General features: G+C 49.7%; 1 protein-coding gene across 1 annotated transcript in view; it reads right to left on the reverse strand.

Annotated features, from left to right (window-relative positions):
* PKNOX2 (PBX/knotted 1 homeobox 2) overlaps positions 1-12,556 on the reverse strand; it is a 252,855-nt gene that overhangs the window by 50,821 nt on the left and 189,478 nt on the right. Inside the window, exon 5 of the mRNA XM_021696423.1 lies at positions 9,571-9,710. Coding sequence (XP_021552098.1) covers positions 9,571-9,710 — 140 coding nt within the window. The remainder of the gene's footprint in view (positions 1-9,570; positions 9,711-12,556) is intronic.

Below are 12,556 nucleotides of genomic sequence, written 5' to 3' on the forward strand. Positions count from 1 at the left end.
GAAAGGTGTGTGGGCACCTTTTTTATTCAGAGCAACACTGACACCATCGGCTCCAATAAATTTCTATTCCCATATCCACTGCCTCATTTGGCAGGGAAAACAAGCCCACATGCCAATTCAAATAGAGGCACAGAGAGAGGAGGAGGGGAGGTAACGTACAATTTATCAGAACTCAAACCTCTTTTTTTTTTTAACCAAAAAAGCACTGCCAGTAAGAATTTATTTTTATTTCCCTTATGACACTCATTAAATTCTACTAACTATAGTTGTATGTGCACAGATCTGTCTTCCTCACTATGTGGTGAGCTGCTCCGGTCCACGAGCTCGTCTTCTCTCTTTTTGAATTCCCAAGGGTCAAGCATAGTGCCTGGCACACAACAGAGGATCGATAAATATTTGGTGAATCAATGAGTGGGAACAAATGAACCATGGGAGGGAAGGTCCTAAGACACAGTCCTCAAGTTCTTTTGGGCTCAGAATCCACCCCTGGATTCAGATCAGACATCGCGATCTGGCAGCTTCTAGCTACAATGGCAACGAAAGGACCTGTCTTCTTTGGGCTCTGCTGGGTGTGTGAGGGGGTGGGGGCTGGCAGGGTCCTGGAGGGAGGGGGGTGAATGTGAAGGAAGAGCTCGCCTGGCCTTCCATTTCTCCTCCCCTCGAAGGCACCAGATGGAGAGAGCGGAGTGGGGTGGGGGAGAACGAGCCAGCAGCTCCTGGTTGGATGTATTTTTACTTCAGGTGTGACGTTGAAACCATGTGGGTGTATTTTTAGTCCTGCCTAGTGGGTGGTGTGTTCGCCTGGGTTGCCTTGGAGAGGACTTCTTCGTGTTGCTAAATTGGAATCGCATCTGCTAGGGTTCCTGGGCTCCAACCAGCTCTCCTCCCCCAGGTGGGTGGACAGGTCCATTCTTGGCAAGGGTGGGGCCCAGAGCAGGCCACAGTCTGCTCTGTCCCCGTCCCTTCACCCCCACACACTCACACACACACACACCCCTCCCTCCAGCACCTTAAAGATAATAATAATAATAATAATAAATGTGAGATCTTAATGAAGTGATTGCGGAGGCGAGTCTGCAAGGGCAAGAATACAAACAACCTGAAACTTGAGACCTGCTAGGACCTCATGTCCAGCCCCTTCGTTTTAAGGAGAAGTGACTCAGGCACAGAGAAGGGAAGTGTCTTTCCCACGGGTAGCTAGAGAGAGGCAGTCAGAGCTTCTGTCCAAGGCACCAGAGGTTCAGTCTGGGGGACGGGGTGTTGTGGGGAGGGCGCTCTGTCCCTGCTGACTTGGTCACTGGCAGTGACTGAACACACCCCCACACACACTTGGTGGCACTTTGTAAGTTACGAAGTGCTTTTCCCTGTGCTTACTGCATTCAAACACTCAATAACCTTCTTATTCCCATTTTACCAATTAGCAAACTGAGAAGCATGTAGTTAAATAATGATATCAAGCTAGTAAGTGACTGAGTAGAGATTGAAATCTGGGTACCCAAACTCCAAATTTTGTGCTCTTCCCCCTTTCCTGTGTATTGCTGAAATCACTTCCTCCTTCTCCCTTTTTCTCTTCTGTCCTTGGGGTTGCAGACCTGAGCCGCCATGTTTACCCTTCGAGCATCAAGATCATTGCAGCGCAAGAGAATCTCTGTCTTGTCAAATGAGTTTCCAAAAGAATCTTCTCTCATAATAATCATACTTCTGTGTGTTTGGGGAGGGCTTTTACATGTTTGCAGATCTTTTGGGTTCTCTTTTGGTGCCTATCGGGTGAGGAAGGACAGCTTATCTAAAGATGTTAAATAATTTGCCCAGCAGTAGGGTCAGAATTTAGACAGAAGTCTTAGTCTTATGTTCTTTCCATTTCACCATGAAATGAACTAGTGCTTGAGAAAATCAGAGAGTGGCACCATGGTTAAAAGAAGGGCGAGACTGGGACATGGGGCGCCTGGGTGGCTCAGTCGATTAAGTGTCTGCCTTCGGCTCAGATCATGATCCCGGGGTCCTGGGCTGGAGCCTCGCACTGGGCTCCCTGCTCAGCGGGGAGCCTGCTTCTCCCTTTCCCTCTGTCTGCCACTCCCTCTGCTCATGCTCTCTCTCTCTGTCTCTCTGTCAAATAAATGAATAAAATCTTTGGGGTAAAAAAAAAAAAAGAAGGGCAAGACTGGCTCAGTCCAGCCCTGGTGAGAGCCCCTGGTCACTTGAACCCTCAAAGCCCCACCTGCTGGCTCTCCTCCTATTCCACCCCACCTGGTTCCCAGCAGCTAGAGGCCCAATTGCTGGTCATCTTCCCTCTTATGAGGGGGACAGATCCAGTCTCGTACTTATCACAGTAACTACACACGAATGCAGCCACCATTCATTGTGAGCCTTCTATGTGCCAAGCACTGTCAGTGGTTAGCTTTGGTTATCTCCTTTAATCCTAATAGAACCTTGTGAAGATAAAAGTCAGTGGGTTCCAGGCTCCGATCTCTTATCAGTGTGCCTTGTCCTGGCGGGGCACTTGGACTTCTCAGCCGGGCCTGGGCCAGGCCGGTGAGCTGGGGAAGCCGCAGGACCCACTGCCTCGGAACACACCTGCTCCCTGGACCAGGCAGCTGCAGCCTCTCTGTCTGCCAGCAGCATGTTCAGAGGCTGTGCTTGGGTTGGGGGGCCTTCAGATGCCGGCAGGAGGGGCAGGGAACAGGCTTTGCTTGGTGCCAGGGGAGAACTGAGCGTGGTTTTACTTCCAGATGATGGCTCTAGCAGGATCACTCCCCTGACCAAAGTCAACAGCTGAAACGTGACCTCTGATGCTGGTGAATCCAACTGCTTCCAAGAGTAGGGAGTCTGCTGGAGCCCCCAGCCCACAGAGCCCAGCCCAGAACACAGCCTGGAACATCTGCTCCCAGCATCTAGTCTAGAAGCCCTAGCATGAAGCATCTGGTGCTGCCTTTTCTGCTTGGAATGGCTGAATTTCTGCCACATTCTTCTCAGGCCACCTCGCCCAGCACATTCCACGAATGACTGAGCCCAGTGCCAGGGAAGGCATAGGGTTAAGCCCCAGGGAGCCAGGACACCCTTTGGTCACAAGGTGGAAGTGTTCCCTCAAAGACACTTCATTAGGAAGTGTCAGTTCCCAGGGTCCCCTGGCCAGGCAGCTGCTGAGGGGGACAGGCACAACAGGACCCAGTCCCTCTGCCCAGCTTCCAGACCTCGGGTCTTCCTCCCGCCCCACTGACCAGCCCAGCCCCGGGAAAGGCAGCTTGGCTATCATGTCCCTCGGGCTCGCCTCCCTTGGGAAAAGCAGTGTAACTCTCCCACACTGCACTGTGGGCCAGAAGCCTTGCAGTCAATTCCACAAATACTTTTGTGAGACCATCCTATGTGCCAAGTTTATATTATAGCGACTTTTTATGTCTATCTTTCTCCTACTCGCTGGACTGACTCTTCTTTATTCAAAACCCCTCTTGGAACTTAACACAATGCTTTACACAGAGCAGAGCTCACTACACGTTTAGCTGAATTGCAGTATGGAGACCACTCGACTGCAGGTCCTTTCCAGTCCTACCTCTGGCTGCCTCGCCTCTCAGCATTGACCTTCTAGCCTGACCCATCGCTGCTCGCACTTCCCCAAACGTCTGATAGCGAACACCCACAGCGTGCTCACCAAATTCAAGATTCTTTACCAAGCACCTAGCGTGCATTCTCTCATTTATTCCTCATAACAACCCTGGTAAAGAGATAGCATTATTTGTAGCCCTATTTTATAGACAAGGAAACTGGGGCCCAGAGGCTTAGTGCCTTGGGTGGAGCCAGAATGTACACCCAGGAGATCTAAATCCAAGGACCATGTTCCTAGCCCTGAATTCCAACCCCCTGAATGCCCCAGACTGCTTCGCATCCTGAACAGGCCAAGGGTTATGCGTGCTGGCCCCTCTTGCCTAAAACATCCTCGCCCCCCACCCCCACTCCCCGCGGCCCACACCATGCAGCAGACACTGATCTGTGTGCCCGGTACTATCCTATAGTCTCTAATTTTAGTCTAGCTGTTACTGTTTTCTTTTCTATAGTTGAGAAAACAGAGGCTCAGAGAGATTAACTCACCCAAGGTGACAAAGCTAGTGATCACCAAGTCTATTTCTAGAGCGCATGGCCTTGCCCAGCACGGCCATTCTACTGAATTTACACCTTTAGCTCTAGGGCTGTTGGACCCAAGCCTGGAGCCTCGGTGACCTCCACGAGGATGGTCTCAAGGGAGCGATCTGAACACTTTCACTGCACTGTTCTGATCTTTCCCCAGATGAGTGTGGCTTCTAGAGGGACCCAGTCCAGATGAGACAGGAACAAGTAACACAGAGACAGGGCTTTAGAGATGTGCACTGTTTTTCCTGGACTAGAGCTGGACTTCAGCTGCCCAGGGGGAGGGATCACACCGGTAGAAGCTCTGAGTCTGTGTTGAGAAGAAGAGAGATGACAGCGACCCGAAAACCTGGACGTGTCACAGAGAAAGGCCAAGACTCTGAAAGCCGGGAAACTGCAGAGGAGGCAAAGCCTGGTTTGATGCAGGGTTTCTGGAGCTGCCGGAAGGAGTTTTGTTAACGGGTAAACCAGGAAGGGCTTGGAATCTACTTGGGGAAGGTGGGGAGGTTGGGCTGAAGGCGGGGCTTGGCTCAAGCAGATGGGAAGAGATAGTGCTGGATACAGACTAGGAAGGAGAAACTTCACTGCCTCGGTGTTAAGGTGAAAAGGCACAACTGCAAACACCTACTCCATGCTAGGCACTGTTGGAAGTATGAACTCATTCAGAGAGAACATTTTACATTTAGAACCCAGAGGTAGCCAGGCCAGTGAGGAACGAGAAATGTGGGATCATGGCTAAAGGCATGAATAAAACCATTCCAAAGAACTGGTTATAAGATGTACTGACCTGTTTACCCCCCCAACAAAAAAAGGGGGTGCCTGTGTGGCTCAGTTGGTTAAGTGTCTGACTCTTGATTTTGGCTTGGATCATGATCTCAGGGTCATGAGATCGAGCCCCATGTTAGGAACTGAGTGGGCAAGGAGCCTGCTTGGGATTCTCTCCCTCTCCCCCTCCTCCCTCTCTTAAAAAAATAAATAAATAAGGGTGACTGGGTGGCTCAGGCAGGTCATGATCTCAGGGTCCTGGGATGGAGCCCCGCATGGGCATCAGGCTCCCTGCTCAGCAGGGAGTTTGCTTCTCCCTCTGCCCCTCCCCCCGCTTGTACACACACTCTCAAATAAATAAATAAAATCTTTTAAAAAATAAATAAATAAAAGAAATAATAAAAAAAGATGTACTGACCGATTTAAAATCAGAGACTCTAGCTTGGCTGCTTGTGTGGCAGGCAAGAGCCTCTCTCTTCACAACTCTGTTCAGCGGGATCAGATTGGTAGCTTGAAATGGGCCATGGTGGAAGCATTTACATGGTGGAAATCAGCAAATGCTACAGAGCAGGGCTCCTCCCTATCCCCTCGCCCCTGATGGCCAGTTTGCTGGCCGCCAGCCTAGAACAGTGGTGTATTTATGGGGTACTGCCTATTTAATGAATCTGTTCAGCAAGCACTGCTCTGGTACATACTCCATCCAAGCTGCCAACTCTAAGGTATTATCTAAGGCGCCAGAGATGGATCAATGAATAAAACAGACATAGACCCTGCCCTCATGGAGTTAGTGATCTAGTGGGGGAAACAGAAACACTGTCAATGCAATCAGTTCAACCATGAGCCATGCCGCAGAGGAGAAATACAGAAATACAGCTGCACCACAGCTCGATTTTCCAGCATTTTCAATGCAGACGCCAAGCACATTGCCCCCACTACTTTCTCATGGCTCAAGCCTGCAGCCCAGCATTCCCTATCACTAGCGGGTAATTTCTTCCGCGCTGGGCGGGGCCCCTTCCCCGGTTCTCAGAGAGCTTTTCAGCCTTGTGGGGGGAGAATTGACGTCCTAGCAGAGCCTTCTCCGCAAAGCCAACCTCCTCCCCCCCTTGCACCTGGCCAGGCCTAGCTCCCTGCCACTCTTCTGCTCCCCAGGACATCGTGGTTTCCATGGGAACCCCCTCACTTCAAAGGGGAATGAAGGAGACCGGAGGGGAGGAGGGAGAGCGAAAGCTGGATTAACCTCACCCTCCTGGCCCTGTCTCTGTGCAGCCTGGCAACCTAACCACGAGGTCCTGGACAGCACCGAATGCTGTCCATCAGCATGGAGGGGTGTGGTGGGGTGGTCCAAGCTAAGTTTGAACTTCTTGGGGAAAAGGTGGGGGTGGAGGTGGGGGGCTAGGGAAGGAGAGAACTGAGCTAGGTCCAAACCTGCAGTCCCCACTGCATGGGGCCTCCCCTCCTCAGACTCCCACTCAGCATCGCTCTTGGGCCACAAACACAATTACCCGCGATGTGCATCCAATCATGGGATCTGCTCGGATTAGACTGCAATCATTAATCTGAGTGGGAGCTCCTGGTTGCCTTGCTGATTAGCCCAGATGATGCTCTGGTGTGATCCAATTAAAGACAGACTGCCTCCCCTCTCCCCAGCCACACTCACACACACACACACACACACACACACTTTCCACATCAGAAAGAACCAATACATTTCATTAACACTTCCTCATACACAAAACCTCGGGGGCACTGGCAGGCTCCCTGGACTCACAGGCACACCCCTTCCTTTTGTCACACTGTCCCCCTGCCACCCTGCAGGGGCCTGGTCAGAGAAGGGCCCCCTCCACCCTTCCTTCATCTGTGGTTCTGGGATGGGCCTCGGTGGAATCTCCCAAAAGTCGGTGCTGGGCACTAATCTGAATCGAAAGAGTCTTGTTACATTTATTGACATAAAATGCCGACTCCCCGATGTGCCTGGGAGCAGCCAGGCTGCCCCAAGGCAGGCAAATCTAATTAAAATTACCCGACCCTTCAGGAGGCTGAGCTCCCTCTCCGGTCATCCTGCAATGGCTGTAGAGAGAGCAGCTGGTACTAATGGGAGAGGTGTGGTTGTGAGAGAAAACCCCGGGCCCCTGGGGCAGGAAGGACTGCAGAGAAAAGCCAGGCAAAGGTGTTGGTTGTTCTGAGATGCTGGGCTGCCATGTTTGGCTGGGCCATTGGTGGCAACCAACCTGGGATTCCTTCTTCATGGTCAGACAGCTGCAGAGATGATTTGGGCAAATGCCGAGGACTGTTGGGGGCTCAGCCCGGTGGGAGAAGGTAAAGCTCGGGTGGGCAGATGAGCAGGAAGAAGTGTTGGTAGGAGGAAGATCTGGCCCTTTATATTTCAAGTGACATCATGATGGGCAGCTCCCATGGGAGAGGTAACCCACTTCTCCTGCAGATTGGCCTGGGTGGGGAATGAGCCTGGGATCTTGAGAAGGCCCAGGGAACCCATCTGCTTTGTACCAGACACAGTGCCAGGTGCTTACAGGGGCTCTCAGTGATCTTACTAAGCCTACTGGTTAGCTTCTGTTGGGAAATTAAAGCTCCGAGAGATTAGTACAGAAAGGAGGGGGGATGCAAGCCTGGGTTTCCAGAAACTTTTTGTTATGCCACTAATCAGGGGTCTTTCTAGGCTACGATCTGTGCTCACTACAGGTCCCTGTCCCCTAGGGGTCTAGGATGGTGGATGGTGCGTACATGCCGCACGTGGTATGAGTGGGACCTGAGGGTCTGCATCTCTAAACAGCTCCCGGGTGATGCAGTGCTGCCAGCCCCTGGGCCATACTGTGGGTAGCAATTCTCTACATGGAGTTTGACGGCTGTCCCCCCAAGCCATGAGACCATCAGGGGCCATGGTACTCTCCTCTCCCTTCTCACGCTCCAACGCAAGCCCAAGACCACCTTGCAGTTTAATTTCCAAGTGCTCGTGTAGCCTCATCTCCCCACTCCCAATTGCTCTGGCCACTGGCCATTCTTGGAACACAGAGGCCCTGCTCTGTCCGGAAGGCTCTACTCCAGCCCACTTTTCCTTCCGGTGGACTCTCTTACTACCCTTTATGATCAAACTCAAATATTGCCGCCTCTGTGAAGCCTTCTCTGTTAAAGCTCTGACCACAAGGTATTGGTTTCTTGTTGGCCTATCTGTCCGTTCCTGCGGAGACAGGGAAGAGTCCACGCATTTGCTTTTGTAGGTTTACCCTCTTTTGCCTGGAGTCCAGCTCAGCGCCTCCACATATTCTAGTGAGGGTTCGATAAAACAGCACGAAGGAAGGAAGGAAAGGAGGACAGGAGTGCTCCGTCTGACAGGTACTGTGACCAGATCTGGGAGTTCTTTGGGGTCCAAAGCAGGGCTCTCTCCCTGCAGGCAAGCTGGGCCTGACCTGTGCACTGGGCAGAGTGGGGCACAAGCACAGTGACTCATCCTTCCACCGGGGCTGGGAAAGACCCTCGCGGCAGGACCTCCGGATCAGGCCTCACTGCTCTGGACTCCATGTTGGCATTAGAGGCTTTCGGCTCATCTGAGTAGCTAAAAATAATGCCAACGATAATGATAGTAACAGCAATAATTATCACCATTACCGTAACAGCACTGTCATTGCGGGGAGGAGTGAGGAAGGAGTCAATCCTCTTCCCATTCATCTTGGGTGGACCATTCCACCTGTTACTGATCCTGGCACCTGCTGCAGTGTATGCGAGGTCCCAGGCAAGATGTGCTTGCGGGATGCACGGGAATGTATGTGCTCACACAAGTGAGTGTGAGTAAGGGTCCAACCTCAATACTCAGCGTTGACTCGGGCATCTTTTCTAGCGGTGTGGACCCCGCACAGAGATGTAATGACTAAAATCTCTGCTGGAGCTTCGTTCAGGCTGCTCTCAGACAACTGCCTCTTCTCAACCGCATACACAGAACAGCCAGCCCCTGAGCCCCTCCCACCCTCTGCAACATTCAGGGCCCGGCCCTGCTCTCAGCGATCTCCCCATCTGGAGGGACAGCACCGGAACCTACGTGGCGGCACACCACAGCTCTTGCTAAGAAACAAAGACAACCATGAATCAGATGTGCTCCAAGGACCAGCTGCATTAGATTCATCTAGAATGCTTTTTAAAACATTCATCTTCCTTTTCCTATAGTTTGACCTACTGATTCAGCGTTTCTGAGCATGGAGCCCAGAAATATGCATTTTAATAAGCTCTCCCCAATGATTTTCAGGCATAGTAAAGTTTGTGTAATACCAAGTCCTAGATGGTCCTATGGCAGATGTCCAGTGGTCCGGTGGGCTTGCTGGAGTAAAGGCAACAACGGGGGACGTGTAAGGAGAGCATCCCGAGGTGGCCATCAGCAGAGCTGAGGGTTTCTGATGCCCATGAGGGCTCAATCCCCAGCTGGGATGAGAAAAGGGTCCTTCTGGAAGATTCTTCCCTGGGCTCTCTTGCCCCTCACTAGACAATCCCAGGAAGCTAGTGTCAACCCACAGCAGCCAGCTGAGGTATGTCCAGATTGATTTGAGAGAGAAGGTGGTGAGGAGAGTGGCTGTTGGCCATGGCCTTTATGAGCCCACCCACTGGCCTGCATGTTCATCTCTCAGGGCTGAGCTGGACTGGAGGCTGCCTGGGGCTTCCGGACATAGCTGAAGAGTCTCCTACCTGTATACAGCTCGCTTGTCAGCCTCCAGCTGGGCCTGGGGGTCAATGGGGGCACTGGGCACAGGCGTGTTGGCAGCGGCCGAGGGTGCAGAGATGTGGACAGCCTGGGTCTTAGAGGGAGCCTGGGCAGTTGCTGTCATCTGCAGAAAGAAGAAAGGGGAAGCGGCGGGTTAGTGTGGCCAGGACAGCTGGTCCCCAGCTGGAATTGGGAGGCCTACCTTGGCCTGTGGTGTGTGTGTGAATGAGAGAATGTGTGCCAGGGAACAGTGAGTGTATAACAAGCATCCATTTGTTTATGTGCTCCAGCGAGAAGAAAGCATTCTTCAGATGAGAATATTCTAGAGAATAATTTAGGACCGTACAAAACCGGGTGGGGCACCAGCTCTCTTCAAAAGAGACGATTCTTAATGCAAATGAAGGTGGTGACCTCTGCCAAGATGCAGAAAAAAACCAAAATGATGAACCCTTTAAATTGTGCTTATGGGTCATTTGGGCTGTTCTGGGCAGTAATAAGTTGATTTGATGACTTTGAAGAGCAGGAAAAAAAAAACCGGCTGAATCAGTTCTCATTTGGGCAGAGCTTTATTTCATTTCACTCAAGCCAGAAGTAACTGTTTTAATGGTTTTGATTGATAATTGAATGGCTCTCTAAATTTGGTTTCCCTGGGCACTTGGAGGTAAACAGATTTTAGTGGACACTGGAGAGATTTCTGTTCTTAGCCATAACAAGTATTTTGGGTAGTGATTTTTGTCCTATGTGATGTTTTTGAAGGTATCCCTAGGCCCCTGATTTTGTGCCAGAGCAACTCCTTCTAATATTATATATTGGACTTTCTGTATAAAATTTTATTTAAAGAAAGGATTAGGTGGCTTAAATTTTTGGATGACCATCATTACAAATTTAATGCTTTTATAAGATATTTTCTTTAGTCAAATGGATCCCTAAAATGTCACGAATGGTGACATTGCCTCAACTCTTCTCTTCTGCTAGCCTGCACGCAGCACTGTTGGGCTTGATATACCTGCCTGCCTCCTGCACTCAAGCCCTGGTTCCACCTACGTCCACGGCACCCAATGGACACAGAGTAGATGCTTAGCCTTTGTTGAATGAATGAATGAATACATCTTGAAAGAGTCAGATGTTTTACAGTTGGGATGTTCATCATAGATCTAGGTCCCTTCCTCCTGAAAGGAAAAGCATGGTCCTTCCATCAATACAAGCACATTATTGCTGGTACTGATACCCCCAAGACATTTGCTTTTGCTGTCTCATTTACCTCATTTAGATTTTTGCTCTGGTGCCATGTGTTCAGCTTGAAACAGAGCCCCTCTGTCCCTTGCTGTCCCCTTACTCTGCTTTCTTTCATAGGCCTTTCTATGATCAGATACTACACATCTACTTGCTTAGTTATTTTCTCTCCCATTCCCAACTAAACTTTAAGCTCAAAGAGGGCTTGATTAGCAGTTGTATTCCTAGGGCCCAGAATAGCCAGGCACTAGTAGATGCTCATAAATATTTGGGGCTCAATAAATGATTGGCAGATGGCGAATGAGCTCTTTCATTTCTTAAAAGAAATCTATCTGCTTTATTATACTGGATCCCCATCATTTTTTGTTAGGAAGAGATAACCTTGTCACTGTTGACTGGACTGGGGGAACTCTCCCAAACTCAGAGTATGGGAGGCTAGACAGAGTATCATGGTACCTTCAAGCCAGAAGATGATTGCTTGAATCCTACCGTCTCCCATTATTAGCCTTTGACCTTGGGCAAGTCCCTTAACTTTCCTAAACTCCTACTTTCTCATCAGGAAGCAAATCGGTGTCACCTTAGGACCCATGGGTATTAAAGAGGTGCTATAAGGACGAAAGTAGAAACAAATGTTCCAATTTTCAAAATAAAGAAAGAAGGTGGAATCAGAAAAACTGAATACTGCTCATCTTCACATTGATCTGGGCCAGTCTCTTTCGTCCACTAATGCAAATGGTCATTTCTTCAAATATTCCCTGAGTCCCTAGGCACCGTGCTAGGTAGGCACTGAGGTTACAAGGCTGAGTGCCTGCTCTCATGGAGCTGTTTCTGGATTTAACATGGTTGCTACGCTGGCAGGTGAGGAAAACATGTAGACACGGATGGTGTAAGTGACCTCAGCAAGGTACCTCCCGCGACACCCTTGTGGAAGACATGGAGAGCCGTGACCGGCGGATGGCTGCATGGATTAGGAAGCTACACCCAAAGGGTGGCATTTATTTATTTATTTATTTTTGTTTGTTTGTTTTAAAGATTTTATTTATTTGACAGAGAGAGAGACAGTGAGAGAGGGAACATTTAAAGGACAGAGGTCAGCTTGGGGAAGGCTTCTAGGACATGCTTTCTCCTTAGCCCTCTTCTTTAGTATATTTATCAGTGATTGAGAAGGGGGCTGAAGAAATGCTCAGCAAATTTATAGGCGATGTAAGACTGAGATCCAAAAGATCTTTACAGATTTTGGCCACAGGCTAAGTCTAATAAGATTAATTTTCATCTAATAAGTCAGAATTTAATGCTTCTAACACGTGAGCCAACAACAAAAAAAAAATCAATAATATAAGTGCAGAACAGGAGAGACATGATTTAACAGCAGTGTTGAGTTGACAGAAAGCTCAATATTTCCAAAGTGTAATGCGTCTGTCAAAAAAAAAAAAAAAACCCAACAAAGACAAGCAACCTCAACTAATGCTATCTGAGGATGCATTAAGAGAAGCATGACTCACACAAAGCCTCTAGTCCCACTCCTCTCTGCTGAAACAAGTATAGGAAAGTACGTTCAGAGAATTGATCAGGCTGGTGAAGGGATTCTGCATTATGTCATAGGAGGAGTATTTGAATCTGGAATATGTAAGAAAGATTTGAGGGATAGGGGAGATAAGACATGGGAGCCCCCTTTGAATATCTGAACAAGGGATTATGTTATATCGGTTCTGCTCTGCAGGCCCCAAAGGGTCAAAC

The sequence above is a fragment of the Neomonachus schauinslandi genome, chromosome 11, assembly GCF_002201575.2.
Source record: "Neomonachus schauinslandi chromosome 11, ASM220157v2, whole genome shotgun sequence".
NCBI lineage: Eukaryota > Metazoa > Chordata > Mammalia > Carnivora > Phocidae > Neomonachus > Neomonachus schauinslandi.